The following is a 22,326-nucleotide window of genomic DNA, read 5'->3' as shown; positions in this document are numbered from 1 at the left end:
GGGGTTGAAATTGGGAAGTCCAGAAAAATGGACGCCCGAAGCCTCCTTGAAAGATTTCAAGGCCCGACCCGCCTCCTGGGAGCGTGTTGGTTGCCTGCCCCTGCGAAAACCAGAAATGGGCAGGTTGGAGGTGGGTCTGAAGTGTTGGCAATTTTCAATACCACACCGCCCCAACCCACCCGTTTTTCAATATTAAAATTGAGCCCCATGGATTCTGAATTTAGCATTTTATTTTTAAAACAATAAACTCTGAATAGGTTACTAATTTTCAATAGTTCTATTATTGGAAACAGTTTGCCCCTGTTAATTTGAAGTCATTTTTGCTCAAAAAAGTGTCAGCCTGGGCTCAGTGGTAGCACTCGCCTCAGAAGCCCCAATGCAGTACTGAGGGAATGCTGCATTGGCAGAGATGCTATCTTTCAGAGGAGACATTAAAGTCAGGCCCAATCTTCCTCTCAGGTGGACGTAAAAGATCCCATAGAACCACCAAAACAGATTATCTGGTCATTTATTTCACTGCTGTTTGTGGGATCTTGCTGTGCGCAAATTGGCTGCTGCTTTTTCGTATATTACAATAGTAACACTACTTCAAAAGTAGTAACTGGCTATAAATCACTTTAGGACGTTCTGAGGTAGTGATAGGCGCTATATAAATAGAAGTCTTTTTAGATCAACGTTTACAGATGACACGAAGTTAGGAGGCACAAGTACTTCTAGTTGTAAGCACTTCTGGGATGTCATGAAGATGTGGAGAGTGTTCTATAAATAAAACTTCTCTTTCTAAATTAAATAACTTCTAATTGAGACTAGACTGTGCCGTTTGCAAACCAAAGAGTTGTAAAACTTGGAACAAACATACTTTACAAAGGCTTTTGCTCAAGTTATTTATACTCAAAACTCTTTAGGGTGACTTACTGAAATGGAAGCTGGGACATAAATTACCTTCTCAGGTGCAGGAAAGCAGTGTAACACTGTTTGCGGAATTCTTGGTACTGTTCACTCTGCATTCCACCCATCCCTTCCACCATCTCCTTACTCAGCTTCATAGGGGGTGGCAGAGGCTTAGGGTCACGACCCAAAATATATCCAAAGTCTATATGAAACAATTTCCCTACAGAAGCACAAATACAGCAATCACCAATTAATAATCTTAGCATTCTGCATTTTTAAAAAAAAATCAAAATTGAACAGAATATTATTGGCTGAAGAAAACTGGCAAGTGTAATGGCTTATTAGCAAAGCTTCAGCATAGTCAGTCTTCAACATAACACTAAACAAGCTTGTTTTATATTTATATCCCACAATGCATAAATAGCTCTTTTTGACTGCAAGCCTAAATGCTATAACATTTTGGGGTTGAAATTCCTTTAGGCCCGTTTTCAGGCCTCTTCCTGTCCAGAAAACAATAACTTGCATTTATATAGCACCTTTAACATAGTAAAATGTCCCAAGGCCCTTCACAGGAGTGTTATCAAACAAAATAGGACACCGAGCTACATAAGGAGATATTAGGACAAGCTTGATCAAAGAGGTAGATTTTAAGGAGCGTCCTAGAGGAGGAGAGGTAGAGAGGCGGAGGTTTAGGAAGGGAATTCCAAAGCTAAGGGCCGCCAATGGAGCAATTAAAATCGGGGACGTTAAGAGGCAAGAATTTAAGGAGCGCAGAGATCTCAGAGGGTTGTAGGGCTGGAGGAGGTTGCAGAGGTAGGGAGGGGCGAGGCCATGGGGTATATTTGAAAACAAGGATGAGAATTTAAAAATCGAGGAACAATTTCCACCCCTTAGCTATGTACAAAAACCTTATGTTGTGCATACAAGATGATCATGTGTACATTTTTGGAAAATCTCCCACTTTCCCTCCACTCAAATTTATTAGCAGGGCTGAGATAGTCCAGCGAAGTCTTTTCTACACCTGCAATCAATTCTGCTCCTTATTCAATTCAGTAAACCCTCCAACAAAGTGGGAAAAGAATCTTTCCCAGACAGGTTTCATCTCCTTCATTTTTAACATTCAATTTCTCCCCAAACCAAAAAAGAATTGCTGCCACAATGCAGAAAGATTCATCTTAACCTACAGCTTGCAAAATATGAAACACTAGAATGTTGATCATTTGTGCTTTACAGATCAAGTATAGACTTGATCACCCAGCCAGTAACTTTTCCTTTGTACAGTCAAATATTTTCTCCATTACACAGTCTCTGCTTTTGCCAATCTTGAATGATAGGCTCATTCTGAGCACTCATGCAAGAATCCCTCTAGAAATGAGTGCTGCCCAACAGTACTGCACATTTCCCTTGGGTACCAATTTAACACTAGCTACACAAAAAAAGGTTGCAGAAAATTCAATGTTAACTGTCAGCATTCTAGTCAACTGAGCTCCTGGTGACCCATCGACTTGCGTTATTCATTTTTTTTTCCTTTTGCAGCTTGAAGGAAAGTGGAGCAAGTGAGAAAAAAAAAGGATTTTTGAAAAAAATTGGAATGGTTTTGAAAACGTAATTTAAAAAGATTTGTAATTAATAAATTGTTCCATACGTCAGCCGTGTTAGTGCCACCACAGATAATGAACGCACAATTAATGCAATAGCAAAACAACTTGTATTTATACAGCACCCTTAATGTAAAAATAACATACCAAAGTAGCAATCAGAGGAGTAATTAAAAAAGCACAGTATTCAATGCAACCAAACAAGTAGGCAATTGGTAACCAAGAATGCAACCCATTTCCTTACAACTTGCCCAATCCTTTTCATTATTCAGCATAATGTGGTTTTCAAAACTTGCTTGAAGGGGGAACTGAATGAAAACATGGCCCCTTATGGTTTCTAGCCAGAGCTGTCAGTTTACTACCAGAGGGTTCTTAGAAGATCTTCCATACAAAGCAATTTACTATAAATGCTGACAAACATATCACACGAATGTGATGGCTTGCAGTGGCTGAGATAAATCATTTAAACTCGAGAATACCAATTTGGAGGAACTGAGAATCTATAATGCAGTAGATTAAACTAAAATATATTCCTGATAATTTTATATGTTCTAGCATTACCCCTCCCTGAAAGTGAAAAGGAATGTTAATTACAGGTTACATATTTTAAAAAGTACCACAAGAGCTATAAAGCACCACAGGATTACTGAAATTCTCTGCTAAAAATAAAATCATTGAATTTTGTTGAGATATCTAGTTTTCCTAATTCAAGATGAACTGTCTCATATTGTACTATGTGTTAAAGTAATTAGAGTTAACATTATGTCACATCTTGGTAAAAGGGAAAATAAGCCTTGAAGATTAATAATGGCTCTCAATGCAATGTAATATTTGCATATCTATAATCACAATCACGCAGCAATACTAAGTAACACACACACACCCAAAGATTTAAGATGATTTTAGACCTGCACAAAGATGGAATTCAGAGCCATATAAAAATGGCACACAGCAATACGTTACACTGTACTTTTGACTGTTGTCCTGAATGCAATGTTACAAAATAGACATGCAGTGCCCTCTGCTGAATTTTTACTCAAATTGAATCTACTTGTCTTAAGATCTTCAAATCTTCAACTGAAATCAGTCAGTACATCTCAATGAGAGTTTTAGAAATAAGAAAAAGAAAATGGACTCTGAAGCAATTACGAAAATGACAAAGGCTCTGGTTTAGAGTGTGACAAAAGTGGTACATTTCTTGGAATTTTACCTGTCTTTGTCAGCAGGAGGTTATCCAAATGTCTGTCTCCAACTCCAAGTATGTATGTAATTACACAATACCCAGCTGTCAAAAAATTAAAGGTGTTTAGAAACATAAAAACTCCATCTCTCCAAGATTATATTTATTTTCAGCTCATACACTAACACTGATAAAAACTCCATTAATTTTATAGTAACAAAGTCTACTCAAAAAAGATAAGGAATAGCTATTATTGCAATATTAATCCTAACCTAGTAAAACAACAAATTGAGTCTAAAAAATATTAAGCACTTTGTATCAGCTTGTCCAGTGATGCTTTGTGTCCTTGAAATTACACCATAGGAACCATGGGATACTAGCACATGAATTGTTTAATGCATTCATCAGAAATTCCTCTCTGCTAATGTATTCTATTCGACCTGATCTAACCATTTCCCCTGCTGTTTCTAACTTTTAGATCTTTCACTTAACTTTTTGCTTCTGCCTCCCTGCTCCCACTGTCCAATTTACAAAAAAAAGGCAAGTTTCCCACCCAACTGAAGATAGATAGGTCACACCTTAAAAAGGTGACCCAGTCAATCAGATATTTGGTTTTCAGCATCAAATCCAGAAACAGGATTTCCAACAAGAATACATGCTGGCAGCATGACAGTGCCCCGATGGGCCCACAAAACCCAAAAGGGTTAGGTAAGAGCTGGATACATTAGATATCTGAGCTGTAATTTTATGAATTCACACTCCCAGGCTTGGAGCTTTTGCCTGCCCAAGTGCATAGTCCCAGTGATATTGTCTCTTTCAAATGAATATATGGAAAATAGTGGGAGTGCACACCTGAATTTCTGATGTATGCTCCTGGCAGTTGAAGCTATGCAAACTCAAATTTGTAAAATTACCCTTCTGGAGTCTTAAAAGATCCTTTACATTTTTCAAAGTGGGCAAGTAAGCTGTGAGTATGGCACAAAGAGTCTGCAAAGTGATATAGACAGATTAAGTGAGTGGGCAAATGGAGCATAACGTTGGGGAAATGTGAAGTTATTCACTTTGGTAGGAATAGAAAGACAGAATATTTTTTTAAATGTGAGAAACTATTAATTGTTGATGTTCAGAGAGACTTTGTGTTTCTTGTATGAGGACATCAAGTTAATATGCAGGTACAGCAGGCAATTAGGAAAGCAAATGGCATGTTGGCCTTTATTGCAAGGGGGTTGGAGTACAAGAGTAAGGAATTCTTACTACAGTTGTACAGGGCTTTAGTGAGACCTTATCTGGAATACAATGTACAGTTTTGGTCTCCTTATCTAAGGAAGGATATACTTGCCTTGGAGGCTGTACAACGAAGGTTCACTAGATTAATTCCTGGGATGAGAGGGTTGTCCTATGAGAAGAGGTTGAGTAGAATGGGCCTATACTCTCGAGTTTAGAAGAATCAGAGGTGATCGCACTGAAACATAAGATTATGAGGGGGCTTGACAAGGTAGATGCTGAGAGATTGATTCCCCTGGCTAGTGTCTCAAACTAGGGGGCATAATCGCAGGATAAGGGGTCGGCCATTTAAGACCGAGATGAGGAGGAATTTCTACACGCAGAGGGTTGTGAATCTTTGGAATTCTCTACCCCAGAGGGCTGTGGATGCTAAGTTATTGAATATATTCAAGGCTGAGATGGATAGACTTTTGGACTCTAGGGGAATCAAGGGATATGGGGATCGGGTGGGAAAGTAGAGTTGAGGTCAAAGATCAGCTGTGATCTGATTGAATGGCAGAGCAGGCTCGAGGGGCCTTATGACCTGCTTGTATTTCTTATGTTCTTATAAAAGGATGTTTGCTCTTTGTAGATCTGCTAAAATGATCTAGAACTATTCAATATTAAAATAGCATTAGATAAAGATTCAATGACCCAAGAAACTGTCATTTGGGGACATCGTAAACCTACACGTTATATTTTTGTGCAGACCAGCCAAATTGTTTCATCTCAGAAATCAGGTTACTGTACTGAAAATTAGCAGGGAGACTGACCCTAGCTGAAGAGCAGCTAGAAGATATTTGTAATCTAACATGGTCAACCAGATTTTAACCAAAATGCAGAGGATAATTAAAACTAATATATAGTCAGTAGTGAGAACTGGATGTAATGCTGAATATAAGTTAGAGAAGTTTCCACACCACCAGACCATCCCACATTTCTGGAATATTATGTATGGTGATGATGATTGAATTACAGAATGGTTACAGCACAGAAGGAGGCCATTCAGCCCATCGAGTCCATGCCGGCTCTTTGAAAGAGCAATCCAGTTAGTCCCATTCCCCGCAGCCCTGCAAACTTTTCCCCTTTGAGTATTTAACAGATTCCTTTTTGAAAGCCATGATTGAATCTGCTTCCACCACCCTTTCAGGCAGCACATTCCAGATCATAACTACTCGCTGCGTACAATAGTTTTTCCTCATGTCGCCTTTGGTTCTTTTGCTAATCACCTTAAATCTGTGTTCTCTGATTCTCGACCCCTCTGCCAATGGGAACAGCTTCTCTATTTACTTTGTCTAAATCCTTCATGATTTTGAACACTTCTATCAAATCTCCTCTTAATCGTCTTTGCTCGAAGGAGAATAACCCCAGCTTCTCCATTCTATCCACATAACTGAAGTCCCTCATCCCTGGAACCATTCTAGTAAATCGTTTCTGCACCCTCTCTAAGGCCTTCACATCCTTCCTAAAGTGCGGTGCCCAGAATTGGACACAATATTCCAGTTATGGCCAAACCAGTGTTTTATAAAGGTTCAACATAACTTCCTTGCTTTTGTACTCTATGCCTCTATTTATAAAGCCCAGGATCACACATGCGTTTTTAACCGCTTTCTCAACTTGTCCTGCCACCTTCTAAGATTTGTGCACAAATACCTCCAGTGTCTCTGTTCCTGCACCTCCTTTAGAATTGTACCATTTAGTTTATATTGCCTCTCCTCATTTTTCCTGCCAAAATGTATCACTTCACACTTCTCTGCGTTAAATTGCATCTGCCACGTGTCCGCCTAGTCCACCAGTCTATGTCCTCTTGAAGTCTATTACTACACTTCCAAGTTTTGTGTCATCTGCAAGCTTTGAAATCGTGCCCTGTACACCCAAGTCCAAGTCATTAATATGTATCAAAAAAGCAGTGGTTCTTGTTCCCCAGGGGTCGGTACCCCACTGTATACCTTGCTCCAGTCTGAAAAACAACCGTTCACAATTACTCTGTTTTCTGTCACTTTGTCTTTTCCTGTATCTGGCAGTATGGATACGAAATTGGCCAAGGAATACAGGGCTAGGACAGAAAATCATTTTTAAAAAAAATTCTACAATTCTCCAGCAATATTGTACTCATCCCACCATCACTTTGTTTTTTTTAAAAAAAATTGTGTAGAAACCATTCTTTTACTTTAGTCAACTGGGTCATACAGATTTTGTACAAAATCCATATAACTGGCAAAATACCAGTTAGCCTTTTGGATGTAGGTTACCATCTTCTCATTGCAAATAAAAAAATATCAAATTCACAACAAAATTTTGAAATTGAAATCAAAAAGGATATCACCCATTTTTAAAAACTCTCACACATTTAAAGGATAAGACTATGAACATTGGAAACAAGTGCTATTTTGTTGTTTACTTCATCCTCTTTCGCTTCTAAGGTCTACTCGACATATACAGCATGGTTGATTCACTTTAGAGAAGCTGCTTTTAAGACCTCTTGCAAACAAATTCTCAAAATAAAAATCAGAATTTTACAGCACAGTTGCAATAGGCCAAATAGCCTCCTTCTGTGCTATCCACTTAGTCCCATTCCCCTGCCTTATGCCCGTATCCTTTTAAGTTTCTTTTTCAAGATACTTATCCAATTCCTTTTTAAAAAAGGTATCATGGATTTTGTTTCCACTGTTATTTCTGGTACGGCATTCCAACTTGTAACACTGCAGTAAAAACTCCGAACTTCTCCCTTCTTTCTTTTGATGATCTTTTAAATCAATGCCCTCTAGTAATTAACTGAATAGCTACCTTATCAAAACGCTTGATAATTTTGAGCATTATCCATCAGATCTCCTCTTAACCTACTTTGATCTCAGTACTAAAGTTTCTCATCCCTTTCGTCTTAGTAAATCTCTTCTGTGCTCTCTCCATTGCCTTTACATCCTCCCTAAAATAGGGCATCCAAAACCGGACCAATATTCTAACTGCAGCCTAACCAATGTCTTGTATAGGTTTGGCATTCACTGTTTTTGTACTTTATGCCTCTGTTTGTAAAACCTACGATCCCATAAAAAAAATCTTATCAACTTGTCCTTGCACTTTTAAAGATTTGGGAATCTGAAGCCCCAAGTCTTTCTGCTCCTCTACTCCTTTCAACATTTTACCATTTATATTTCATCATTATTTCTCCCAAAATTCATCACCTCACATTTCTCTGCATTAAATTTCATCTATCTGCCCAATCAGCTAACATGTATGTTCTGAAATCCCTTGCATTCCTCTTCAGAGTTAATCATGCTTCCTATGTTCTTCTACAAATCTTGTTGTCGTGTCCTTTATACCCAAGTTCAGATCACTTATAAGAACAATGATCCCAAAGTTGATTCCTGAGGATGCTGTTTACATCTTCCAGTATAAAAAACATTAGCCACTACTGCTTTCTGTCTTTTAACCAACTTCCTATTCATGCTGTCACATTCCCTTTAAATACTGTGTGTCTTTTTGTTAAGTCCAAGTGGCACCTTATCAAATGCCTATTGAAAATCTGTATATAAAAACCATTGCATTCCCTTAATCAATGCACTCATTTCTTCAAAAGAACTTTATGCAACATTTTATTGAATGAGTTATACTTCAGCTACTGCTTAGGTATGAGTTTGGTATCCAGTCCAGATTTTCCCTTTACTACAAATTACCATATCAGGGATAATAATCTATTAGAATAATTAGTTTTCTGCTCATCATGGTTACTTACCACAGCTTTTAACATAGGTGTCCATAACCTCAGCACTGATACCAGAGGGCCCTTTTTCACTGGGTGCATGTTTTCTGAAAAAGTTCTAGAAATGTACAATTGAAGGAATTAGGTTAGGAGAATTTCCAGGGCCTGTTTTTTGGATTAACTCATTTTCTTCATCTCTCAAAATTAGGCATTACATATCCATAAAAAGTAATTTAAGTATTTGGATTCCTTAGTACAGAATTAGCATGATCAGTTAGTGTACAGTCAGTCACTGGACAAGTGTTGCAAAGTTGATTGAAAAAAAAATTAAACCGAAGCCCAACAAGCTGCCTCAGCCCCTTTACCTGCACTGCTCCCAGAATAGGCAAGAAACCTGGATGTAGCAATGCACTTCTCAAATGTCACTGTGCAATCTAAGTGTAGATGGCTCGTACTTGTTTAAGAATTAAAAAGAGCCTCTTCTGGAAAAAAATCTGGTTAAAAATAATTGTAATTACATTGCAAATCAGTGCACAGGCATTATACACGTCAGCTTATATTTGTAAATGCATGTTTACGTCAGTCCCAATTTTAATAACTTGTACTGTAATCAGGTATATTAAATCAAATGTAATAACTGATTTGCTAAACGATTACTTTAAAATAGAAAATAAATTGTCAGATGATGTATTTTCTGTTTTGTTATATACTTACAAAAGAAATCAAATATTTTAAGGTTTCCCCCCAAAGTGCAAAATGATAATTCTGGCAATCTAGGAACATTCAAAGATTGTTGATGAAATGGCTTTGGAACAGCAATGATACACATATAATTGTGAATTGGAATATTTATCTGGTAAATTTATTTGAAGATTTTCTTCACCTTGGCTTTTGAAAAGGTACCATAGAAATAGCATGACTTGACACTTCAGTAGTATAGCTTTGTTCTTTTAAGTAATTTTTGAGAGCACTGCTATGTATATAGCTGGCACCCAGCTTAAGCTTTTTTTTTGGAGGGAGGGGGGAAAAGAAAACAAATAGAACAAGCTCTTTCCATGTAAAAAGGGCGCGCTACAAACTACACGTCTTTTAAACCAATGGATAACATATCAGAGTTTAGATGCACAAAAGAATACATTTACAGCTCTAGTAGATGAGTTTCCTTCTGAATAAGCAGCTGAGCAAAGCTATTCATCAGTTATTTGGCAAGTTAGTGTTTATGCACAGTCATAATTTAGCCTGGCTTTCAGCATCGCAAGAGATGAAGAGTGGTTGTAGTGCTCTAAGATGTATAATCATCCACAATCAAACCTAAAGACTGAATATATTAACATAAGACAATTCTTTCCTTCATTTCAGTTCAAGGGAGAAGTACAAATCTAGATCAGAAATCTAAACAGAATCTAACCAGGTTTAAGCAGACAGAGAGCACCATGTGCCAAGCACATGAGCTGACCCAGTTTACATGGACTGAAATGGAGCCAATACAGAAGGTTTGGGTAAGGGGTCAATGTGGTTTGACAGATGGGGCTCAATTTTGAAATGGTGGCAGGATGGCAGCTGGGAGGGGGGGGTTGGTGATGGTGCGTGTGGCAAACCCAAATAAAAAAAAATTCCCTTTTTCAAGACGGTCGCGATATAATTGATGGTGATTGAAATTGTTTCTAGGTTTCGCTCCTGATTGACAGGCTGGCTGCCGACAGGAGCTGCATGCCAAGGGGTGGGACAGAGAGAGAGAGAGACGTCATCTGGCGCTGGTACAGAAAGTGGAGGGCGCTGAAGATCGGGGTGGAGATAAGAGAGGGAAAGAGATCGGAGCAGGGTGGGAAGTTAGGTTTATTTTGTTTTTTTAAAAAAACTTTGGAATTTTAAAAAAAAATTTATTTCATTTATTTTTGCCTCATCTGGCCCTTCACACCTGGTTTCACCAAGTATGAATTGGAAGCCATGGGAAAGCCGCCAAGATAAGTTTAAAATCGTTTCAACTATCTACTATATCAGAAATAAAGTACCTTAAGTACCTCAATGAGGTACATTTGGTTCTTTAACTATCTTCCCACCAGCTTTAATTGCCAGCCTCCCCGCCCCCCAATGCACCCGCAATTTCCTTTGAAAATCGGGGCCATGAATTCTGTACAGCTGTCGTGGCAGATCTGTTGCAGCATCGTATTTATCTAGACCTGTACATTCTGCATTCGGAAGTATTAAGATTTGAAGTTGCTGTTATGGGATGTAGACTGCTGTTAAGATAGTTAAATACTGCGTAAATTAAATCCGGAGTGTTGCTGCTTAATCTGAATGAATGAGTACATTTTTAGACTACTTAAACTATGGAGCTATCAACTGAAATTCAACTGTTGGTTCCATTACTTCTAAAAAGATAGCAGATTTAGAACAGAGACCTGATCATTACCTGTATACTTCCTTCTGTAGCCAATACTTCAGCAACAGGCACAGACTGAATAAACTGCATGAAGCCTGATAACAGAGTTTAAATATTAATGTAGAATAAAAAAAGAGGCATTGTACATCATCTTTCACTCAATGCTCAAAATGTTTAAGGTTTAAAACAGTTTTAAATCATTCTGCTGCTCACTTAGTAGGTTGTAACAGTCACCATGCTGCAAGGACAACCAGTTGCTTTGGTGCAGAAATGCATCCAGACTGACACCAGTGTACAGTTTAAGCTATTTTTTTTCAAAATCTAATGTTACCCAATATTTATTTTGTACAATTTTATAAAACACTGGTTAGGCCTCAGCTGGAGTATTATGTTCAATTCTGGACACCACACTTGGGAAGGATGTCAAGGCCTTATAGAGGGTGCAGAAGAGATTTACTAGAATGGTACCAGGGACGAGGGACTTCAGTTTTGTCGAGAGAAGCTGCAGTTATTCTTATTATAACAAAGGAGGCTGAGGGGAGATTTGATAGGTGTTCAAAATCATGAACAGTTTTGATACAGTAAATAAGGCGAAACAGTTTCCAGTGGCAGAAGCGTTGGCTACTAGCGGACTCAGATTTAAGGTGATCTGCAAAAGGGCCAGAGGCGACATGAGGAAACATTTTTTACACAGCGAGTTGTAATAATTGGGAATGCAAAGTCTGAAAGGGTGGAGGAAGCAGATTCAATAGTAACTTTCAAAAGGGAATACATTTACAGGGCTATGAGGAAAGAGCAGGGGAATGGGATTAATTGGATAGCTCTTTCAAAAAGCACAGGCACAATGGGCCATATGGCCTCCTCCTGTGCTGTACTATACTATGATACAGACCTATTGCAGCGCTACCTACAGCCTTATAGGTATCCAGGTTCATAATGGATTTTCTCTGACTTCAGACAGCATAGGAGTTTTCAATACATTTTGAAATGGATTGTGATCCAACCAAAGGATCTTAATATATAATTGATAAAATCAAAGTATTACATAAAAATAAAAGACCGAATGTATGACTTTAATAGGGGAAGATAAAACAGATTCTGGACAATCTACTTCAATTATTCCCCACTAACTTCGCTTCATGTGAAGACCGCATTTGGTCCTGACTCTCCATCTACCTCTGTAGAGGAAACACAATCATTCCCCTTAATATGATTCCAACAATTCTTATACACATCTCAATTAGGAAAAGTATTTCACCATGTTTGGTACTGGTTGCCAACACCTTGTAGGGCGTCAATTTCAAATCAAGGTTTTCTTTCCGTAAAAGCTGCAATAGAAGCAAGATCATACAAATTTAAAAGATATCTAAAAGTTACTACTGTACTGCAGTACTTAAAAGACAAGGCACCAATATTAGTGGTATATATACACACTTAAGTGAACATTCAAGCAGAAATGCCATCAATATTTGTCAATTATATCATTTTTTCATGTTTCAATCTACGTTCATTTCTGTCCTATTACAAAATGATATACAAGCCCCAGAATTCCTGGTGGGTCACTGCACCACCAGAAGTTTGATAGGACAGGACTTCCACCCGCTGACTAATCCCAATGAAAATCCTGGGGTCAGTGAATTTAAATATTTCAGACATTTTGCTACAGCCCTGGGGTGGGTAGCATAGAACAGAAAGAAAGGAGCAGATAAAATACAAACTGCAGAATTCTAGACAAGTCATTGAAAAGGGGCTGAGACCAGATAGAAATGGGCCCTGCCTCAAATTCCCCTGCCCACCTAGATTATATGAAAAATCATACTCCTAAACCATAGGAATTTTAGGGCTCTATGCTTTCAATACATAGAATTTCTTTTTAATTCCAACCAGCACCTTTTTCAAAATGAACTTGGCTAAATAAATGCAGATAGTATCAAGGAGTGAGTGATAAGAAAGGTAGAACCTCAAGAATCGCAGGAGTTTGTAGCTTAAAAGGAGGCCATTCATCCCATAGTATCAAATCTGCCAACTTGCAGGACTAATGTAGTCAATGAAAAAAAAATGCCATGTTGGGTGGGAGAAAAAAAATGGACTATAAAAGGTCTTATTACTTCAGATACATACTCAGCACAAGAAAAATAAGCATCCATCCTATTTAGGTCTAGTGGTCTAGGTTTCCATAGATTTCAAACAGCACTCAGAATACTATAATTAAACATCTTCATGTTAAGGGATGTGTGAAACAATATTTAAAAACTTTTGATCAACTGGAGTCAAAATAGCCTCCTAGAATTAAAAATTACAAGGCAGTATGTAAGTGTATAATATGCTAAGTCCTGTCGTTTCTACATCTGATAATTGTATTAAGGTTACATTCTGTTTTGCAATTAAATTCCATAACATCTGATCAGAGTGTGGGTTGAGTTCTTTGGTTCGGACATTTGCATCAAGGAAGATATTCATGTACAATTGACTATAAAATTGCAACAATGATAAACCACATTAATGGCATTTTCTAGTAATTAACAATGCCATAAGTGATACTCAGATTTTCCAGTATGTTTATATACATGCAGAAAAATTGTTAAATGGGACCTATTAGACTTTTATTGGTGACACATTGCAACAAGCTTGCTTTATACCTTGTCCATCAGTGAGATGATCTGGAGGATAAGTTGATCCTGTCGGAGATCATCACCATGCTTGAATATAACTGGGTATTTACCTCCATCTTCAGTTTTAAATATTAACTTGGCAGGCATTAGTGCACTCTGAAAGAACACAATAAATGTAAGAACACATTGATTCTTAAAAAGGAAAGTCTGGGAAGAGGGGAAGGGAGGGGAAAGCAAGAAATTATTTTTGTTCAAAACATCTCACTCCAATTTGTTTTTTTTTTGAGACTTTTCTAATAATATCAACTTTCTCACCTTCTGGGAGGCTAAAGTTAGATTTTTCCTCCCTGCTACACTGCTTTGGTGTTGTCACTAATGGAAAATATCCCTTGCATTCCAACATGGCTCCACAGCAAATCAGGACAGTAACTTCAGACCGGCCAGAGTGCCAATCTGAGCTATGGAACCCCAAGGAAGCGAAATTCTATGGAACCCCAAGGAAGAAATTCAGTACTTTTTCCTTTCATACAATGGTCAAAAAGTACTCGTCCTAAAGTAAACTTCCCCTTTAAATTCCATTTTGTCAACATTTCTATTTATTCAGTATGATTAGAAGTTAGAATTAGATCACGTGCATAAATTTTGCCTGAATTCTGAACTATATCTAAACCAGCTAAAGTTGGTGATTAAGTAGGGTAAATATGGAGTTCAGTGATTTCTGTGGAAGAAATAGGCCTTTGATATTACTTAGGATACATGCAATCTAACATGAAATTTCAACACTTTAAACATATAAATGAACAGGTACTCTTTTCAAGTACTTTTAGCAAAATTAATAATTCAAACAGTTATTCCCAAATAGAACATTTACATATTCAGCTCGTATAAAGAACACTGAAGCAACAGTTTAGTGCTTACAGTACTAAATTTAGTGCACTGCAATATTGATTATAAACTAGAATTTAGGAAATATATGGAGCAGAGACTTCTTAGCAGAAACCAAAAACCCAGAATTGGTCATCATTTTTATAGTCTTAACACTAACCCTTCAAGGTCTTAATTTAAGTTAGCCACGTGATGCAACATGCTGAGAATGCAAGTTTGGATTCCAATCTTGGGTTGAATTAGTAGTGCTTTCCCTCAAAAGGAAGGCTGCTGGTCTTAGCTGGACTGCTATCTACAGCACAGCATAGCGATGAGGAGCCTAAATGACCAAGGTGGATGGACAGAGCAACTGAACAAAGTTTTAAAAATTGCCAGCATTTCTAATTCAATATTGCGGTTCAGCAGCCTTATTAACTGATGAAGAGCAGCATTTGCAGAGATTGAGATATCTGGTCACGTGCCTGTGCTATTAAACAGAATCAAGGGTGTGCATCTTGGGAAGCTATTAAGGAGATGAACATAAATTGTGTAATATATTTAAAGCAACACTCTCTCGTGAAGCAGAAATCATAATTTGATATTGCATATAAAATGTACCACCCTCAATGCACTATGGTCATTAGGTATTCACCATCTTGTCAGTTTGTTAAATGTCTACCAAAGCTATGAGACTTTTGTATTGCTGACAATGATTAACTATTCAGATATTTTTAATGTTCTATTTGCACTGAAATGAATCCCTGTTTTTACTATAATTGCATCCTACAGAATAACAGACATCCAGGTATGTATATCAAGCTGTCATCTCAGAGAATCTAGATGTCAAATCACAAGAGTGAAGCTTGAACAAATTAGGACAGCTGTCTAGAATAGAAAACAAGATTACTCCTAAAGAAAATTTTTCCTTGTACATACATGCAAGTGCACGCATTTGATAAGGGAAGCTTTATTTGGTTTTCACAGCTTTTCTCCTCCTACCCAGCACCCGGCAAATATCCATAAACCAGGATACACAGTTCACACACAAGGTTACCACTGAAGGATTAAAATTGTTTCATAAATTGGGACAAGTGTGCTATAACTTAATCTTCAGTTGATTAACCATATAAACAGGTAATGGGATGGGCAATAAATGCCGGCCTCGCCAGCGACGCCCACATCCCATGAACGAATAAATTTAAAAAAAACTGTCAGGTGCAACCTTCAGAACTATACTGTAAACAGAAATTCTAAAAGAATGGATAAATAGCAGTATACAAATATATCATTTTAACCAAGGGACAAAGAATAATCTGTCTTGGAATTTTTAGGAAAGTTTGTTTGCTTCAATTTGCTTTTTTGGGCTGTGGGTGCAGACAGAGATTGCACAGCTGATTTTGAAGGCAGTTGGTGGCAGTGGGGAGGGGGAGAGGGGGTGGAGAGGGGGCAGAAGGAGAAATCTGCCCCTCATATTGCCCAGCAAGACAACAAAAAATTCCATTTAGACCTAAATAAAATTCACCTTAAAATCAGAGCTGCATGTTTCTCACAGGCTGTGTTAATTGTGCAGTCCCTGAAGCTCTACATAGCTGGGATGACCGTGAAATTTATTAATATCTCCAAAAAAAAGTGAAACACTGGCATCAGATTAATTTCACTAGACTTCATGCAGCAAACAAGGCCTGTAGGAAAAAAAAACTTACAGCCAAAGCAGTAAGATTCAAACGGCTTAAGTATTAGAAGTAGTGAGCCACTTGCCTTTCTCTCAATTTATCCAGAGTAGATTTGGCAAAAGATGGATAATTTCATTTTCTGCACCACTGATGATGCCCTTTTTCCTCAGCCAAATTGTCCTACTGTCTGTGGTCAACAGGGCCCTCCATAGAGTCAACCCTATTCATCCAACCCCCTTGGCCCTCACTCCCTCCTTTCAATAAAAGTTTCCCGAAGGATCCATCTTTGTCCCCATCCTTTTTCACATTTACATGTTGCTTCTTGGTGATATCATCCACAGAGTCAGCTTTCATTTATGTGCCAGTATGTGACAATACCCAGTTCTACTTCACCACCACCTTTCAACTCTTTCATTGCCTGTGTGCAATCTACAATTTTCTTTTCATCTCTGAAGTTGATTGGATCTGCCTGATAGTAATGGCCTTGATCAGCAAATGTTATAGCTATGGAACTCTCTTTACACTGCATTTTACAAGGTGGATGTTACAAACTGGTGAAATTAGACCAAAAATTAATCCCAAATTTCTACTTGGTCAAAATGAGGCAGAGGATTTACCAGAAAGTAAATAAATCCTCTTCCCACCTAATCTGGGCATACAGTTCTTGACATGAACCAAACAGGGGGCTTTAAAAACGAACAAATCTGAAGATTACTATCAGAATATTGAGAGATAAAGAACAAAATTACATCAAACATATTTTGAACCAAAGGATTTGTTGAATCAAACTACAAATTAAAATTATTTAATACTGCACATACAATAAATCTTAACTTCCAAGTTTACCTTAAATAACGTTGCTTTTTCTGGGATGATACCCCTGATTTTAACTTGCGGCTCTAAAGGCAAAGGTATCGGCTCAATTTCTGATAAATTAACTTTTTCATTGTCTGCCAGTAATGTTTGCAGCCTTTCAATCTGGAAGAAGAAAAAAATTGTTATTGTTAAAAAGAAAACCGAGGAGTTGGGGCAATTCTTGTAGTCAGCAAAAAGTACAAAAGCAACACTGCCAAAAATGGAATATCGCCTCATTTTTCTCAATGCTGTTTCTAGGACCTTGCTGTGCACAAATTGGCTGCTGCATTTCCCTAAACTACAAGAGTGACTATGCTTCAAAAGCACTTTGGGATGCCCGAGGTCATGAAAGGCACTATATAAATGCAAGTTATTTTTCTCTGAGAAATAGATCCCAACTCTCTTAGCTCTGTTGATTAAGCAACCCCCAATTGAAAGAAGGGTAGAACTATTTTAGTCAGGCAGGAAAAGCTGACTGTGGATCTTTTGCAATGTTTTCAGCCACTGTCACTAGCTAGAGCAGCCTACACACAGCCACTCATCTGAAGAGTGAACACAGGCATTGCGAGGATAGTACAGTACCTGCAGCTCTTGCCACACAATGCACAAGCCTGAGACAAGCGTCATGTGCAAGTGATAGGTGCAGGGACAAATGTGCCTTGTGGAATGCTGAAAATGGAGAGACTAGTCAGCATTGTACTGGACAAGTCTCTCAGCAAGATACCAGCTATGGTTCTCACCACTCTGATGTCAGGTAGCACCACTATGTAACTCTTTGCCCCCGAAAGGGAATTAGATACATGACAAACAGGGATCCATACTGTCTCTAAATGAAAGGATGTAATAGAGAATCTCATTTTAATTGCAGCAGGGCCAGGACACTATTTCTTTTAGAAAATGGAAGCTACAGCTGCTGTCTCTGTTGCAAGGTGGAACTACATAGAACTTGAAGCATCCATGCAATATGGAAAAGGACTCAAGAATTTTGGAAAGCTGTGTTATTTGGTCTCAGTGGTTTAATGTATCAGTGAAAATGTTAATATAAGTTCAGCTTTCTTAATATGAAGGGCAATGAATTACTAAGAGCACAGTTGTAACATTTTGGGAATTTTCTCCCCTCTTATTTTTATGAAGATATTAGAACAATCTGTTCAATTTCTTCAAAATCCAAACCAGCAAAAATTAATTTCATGTATAGCCTTGTGTGTAGTGTCCTTCAAAATTAGGAACAAAAGGAGAATCAGTTTATTTGGAAACTTCTGCATTGTTTGATCAAATACCCAGTTTGAAATGAGCAAAAACAGTGAATCTTTGGATCATTGTAGATAAGTAATGTTGATCTCTGCAAGACGAACTGTAAATATTCAAAGATAAACTATTTGTACGTAATCCAAACATTTTTCATTCAATACGTAGCTGTTCTGGGCAAATACCTGTATAAACTACAGACTACTTTAAAAGAAATAGAATTAGTGCTGAAACAACCACACACAAAAATCTAGAGGTAGAGAAGGGACCTCAGACTAAACTACCTGATTACCAAAATGAGATGTTTTAATCATCACCTTATCAAGAATTTGATTGTGAGATAGCTGGACACTAAATTCTGTGGATTCTGAAACTAATTTCAGTGGGAATTTGGTACAATAATCTCAATTTGAGATAATTATAAGCCTCCTGAAGAAACGGAAACAAGCCCATCTTAATTTTTATCCAGTCATGAAATAGCTTTTGCACAAAACCAGTCTTTTAAGAAATCACAACTCTGACAGACATGTGCTGATCTCCATATCAATATCTATCTACACACTCATCATCACATCTTTGTACATACAAAAAAAATTGATAAAAATAATTCACCCTACACATAATCTTGTAATTATAATGAGCAGCCTAAGATGTGGAAACATTACAGTAAATTGCAATGCTATTCAAATGCACTTTAGTGAATTAACTAGCAATGTGAAAATACCTTTTTCTTCCGATTCCCACTTTCTCGCTGAACAGCTTTCATAAGGTGCACTAGTCGATCCACAAATGTTTGTTGAGCGGCTAAAAGGGAGCGCATGACTCTCACATTCTTGTCTCCCTAAAAGTTGCAGTTTTAAAAAAAAATTACTATTTGAACAACCCACTTAATACCCATCAAACTAAAAAGCTCAATTCTGTTCAGTGCAGGTCCCCTCAAGCAGCTTCATGGTCATAGTTTGGTCATAGTTTTATAGCAGGAAAACAGCATGCCTAAAAAATGTCCTATCCATCACAGGAAACTATCTGAATTCGTATACATCAGCAACGCACCTCAGGGATAGGGATCACCCAGAGGGCCAATCAGGACACATGCAATTCTACCAAACAATCCTTTTTTTAAAAAAAAAATGGGGACACAGAAATCAAAGAGTCTGGATGTCAGTATAACTAAAATAATGCTCATACTGGAACTCTGTACAAGATGTTAATTGGTCAGAATAAAACTTGCAATGATCCAGGCTATTCACATATGACATCAAATTCAGTATTTTGTGGAGAAATTATTCAATGATAAATTTGGAGTTACAATCCAGATCAGAATTTTTTTGACCTCTAACAGATCGCCCGTGGTATTGCTCATGAGTAGCCTGCAGCACAGTGAAGCTCACACTTAGTAATAACGAATCACCTATATTGAAAAAAAAATCGAACCACCACCAACAGTTGAACCTTTTAACTATGTATCCGCCTAAAATGTTCCCTTATAGGATAGTTTCCACAAAGTAAAACAATGGCAGGTAGGGTTTCCTGTGCCTGCATGCTCCAGCTCCCAATCTTCCATCATATTGGGAAGGGGTGGAAAATTGCAGATTGGCGAGTAAAGCAGCGGAAAACCCGGACCAATTAGTACAACTGGAAATTTTTTTTAAAAACAAAAAACCCAACAGATACATTACTGGCTCAGCTGGGTCGCACATAAAAAAAGTGTGACTCTTGTAGCCATGTGTGTTTAAAATCAACTACTGAGACACAAGAAAATGAGCCTACTCTTGCCATTACATTGCACTACAACCTGGATACTCCAACATTCAATTAGTAATACTAGTTAACACAAAGATAGTGGCAACATAATGCCTGCATGTAAATAGTTCCACGGTCAGAAAGGGTGTGCTCGAAAGATAGATGCATTTTAATTGAATTCTGTCTTCCCTCCCCCAAATTCAGGCCACCACTGCAGCCACATTTCTCCCCATTATGATGGAATTAATTATTTGAACCCATAAGCTAAATTCAAAACAACCATTCTTCATACCTTTAGCAAGGCTTGACTAAACCGCCTCATCACATTCAAATACATTTCATGAGTTTTTGGGTCACGTTGTTGAGTATCCTGATCTTCACATTCTACAATAACATACCTTAGGAAACAGGAAAAAAGTAACATGGCTTGAGAAATACAGTACATGAATGGTAAGCCTAAAAAAAAATCCAAATAAATGACAAAAAGCTGCATAATCCAAGCATTTTATTTCAGCAATGTAGTCCTTTGTACCACATTCAAGAAAAAAGCTGGTACACTGATGCATTTCTTCTATTTCTATCATATTTCTTCTGGCCATAACTTGAGCATAAAAATTTAAGCAACAACCATATCTGCATATTTTGGGCAGTTCATGCAACGCACATCCTTAAATCAACCAGAATCCTTAAAAGCCCTTTCACACATCTTCAATACAACTTCAGAAGGCTACAATTGTTTCCATATTTTGGCCTACCAATATTTTCCCCTCCCCAAGGCATTACTACCTTGCTAGGGTATGGTTCCAGGGTTGGCAGTGCCCTCTTGTTTCCTGCCCAAATGGCCATTATTAATGAAAGATTTTGACAGGAAGTTGCAGCAGATTATTTGACTGCGTGTTTGGGAGCAGAGCGCGGAAGGCGAAGGAGGAAAGGGGTGTGAAAGCAATACAACAGAGCCTGATTGTGTGTAAAACTGAAGAAGATACAATCACACTTCCAGCAACAATTGTTGGATAGCAAATCGGGAGCGAGATTATGGCCTATTTTTCCCCTTCCTACTGCAGGAGCACAGAGACCAACCATAGTACCCTCAATAATGCCTCAGCATGGAAGATCAAACCTGGGATCTTCCTAGTCTGTATGGTTCAACTACTTACTAGTTAAACTCTCAGCCATTGGAGAAGTAGACTACAATCTTGAGATCCAGTAATCTAATCAGCAGACACAAATGTAATTTACTGGCTCATCCATTTTCCCCTCTTATACTTCACTTGTCATTTAAATAATTCTCTAGAATGCTACAAAAATACTGTCTCAATACTTAGTGCTGCCTGTAACTACGTATTCATTCCTCTAATTTGTGCTTCCATCTTTTGTAGTTCTAAAATGTTTACAGTGCATTTGTTTCCCAGATCCATAATTATGAAGGAATAGCCTAGCTACAGACAGACAGACACAGATCCACCCACCCAGGTCAAATTTCCCTCCTCGCCACACACCCTGCTGCAATTAAAACTCACCATCTAGAAGCAGCCAGAGCCCAAATGTCAGTCAACTGAAAATTGAACTTAATTTTCCAAAATCAGAATTGGGTGCTCTAGAATAAACAATTTAGCTACTTACCCAACCCTTTTTATGGTAAAAATGTTAAACATGTTATTGCTAAACATGTTAAGTTTATACTTATTCACCAAGGCAAAATTAGTCATAGCCTACATTGACAATTTACCAAATAAATTTAAACCAAGATAGCCCCACTGTGGAAGTTCTAAGTGACAAGATGATAAGTTTAAAAAATTTCAAATATTTATTAAATTACTTCTCAGAACCTAGACTACTAAGCCAAGTATTCAATCTTTCCCAATGTATAAATCGGTCAAAATTTTTATGGCCACTACATCCAATAATAAGTTTGATAAACACGAGCATCAGACCTTGATGGTTCAGGAAAGTGCGTTACAAAATTGTGTTAGATGTTGCACAAAGAAGAAAATATATTGCAGTGCAGTAAAGTAAATACTCAGACATAAATCAGGAGTGAGGCAATGGTCCAACATGGGATGCAGAGGGCAGCCTCAGCAGGTTGTAAACTGGAGTGAGTTAATAGCAGCAGAGGAAGATATCAGCCAGAATGAGGTCTTACACGCAATAGAATGGCAAAATTCACATGCGTTGAAATCCCTTCATGCCTCACCCCTCCGCTTCTCTAACCTCCCCAGCCCTACAACCTTCTTCTGAACTTTGTTCGCCTGACTCCAACTATTTTATTCTCCCTCTCTCTCCACCACTGGGACCCATGGGTTCAGCCACCCAGGG

The 22,326-nt window shown here is 37.9% G+C and overlaps 1 protein-coding gene across 2 annotated transcripts in view; it reads right to left on the bottom strand.

Moving 5' to 3' along the window:
- pik3c3 (phosphatidylinositol 3-kinase, catalytic subunit type 3) overlaps positions 1-22,326 on the bottom strand; it is an 80,761-nt gene that overhangs the window by 13,966 nt on the left and 44,469 nt on the right. For both annotated transcript variants that reach the window (XM_067985253.1, XM_067985260.1), the window contains 9 exons: positions 20,303-20,408; positions 18,992-19,108; positions 17,011-17,142; positions 13,655-13,783; positions 12,274-12,343; positions 11,046-11,110; positions 8,666-8,750; positions 3,700-3,774; positions 943-1,111 (listed from right to left, as the gene is read on the bottom strand). In XM_067985253.1, coding sequence (XP_067841354.1) covers positions 943-1,111; positions 3,700-3,774; positions 8,666-8,750; positions 11,046-11,110; positions 12,274-12,343; positions 13,655-13,783; positions 17,011-17,142; positions 18,992-19,108; positions 20,303-20,408 — 948 coding nt within the window. The remainder of the gene's footprint in view (positions 1-942; positions 1,112-3,699; positions 3,775-8,665; positions 8,751-11,045; positions 11,111-12,273; positions 12,344-13,654; positions 13,784-17,010; positions 17,143-18,991; positions 19,109-20,302; positions 20,409-22,326) is intronic.

Source organism: Heptranchias perlo, chromosome 1, assembly GCF_035084215.1.
Source record: "Heptranchias perlo isolate sHepPer1 chromosome 1, sHepPer1.hap1, whole genome shotgun sequence".
NCBI classification, from domain to species: Eukaryota; Metazoa; Chordata; class Chondrichthyes; order Hexanchiformes; family Hexanchidae; genus Heptranchias; species Heptranchias perlo.
Note: the sequence above shows the minus strand (reverse complement) of the source record. Positions and strands in the feature narration are given on the sequence as shown.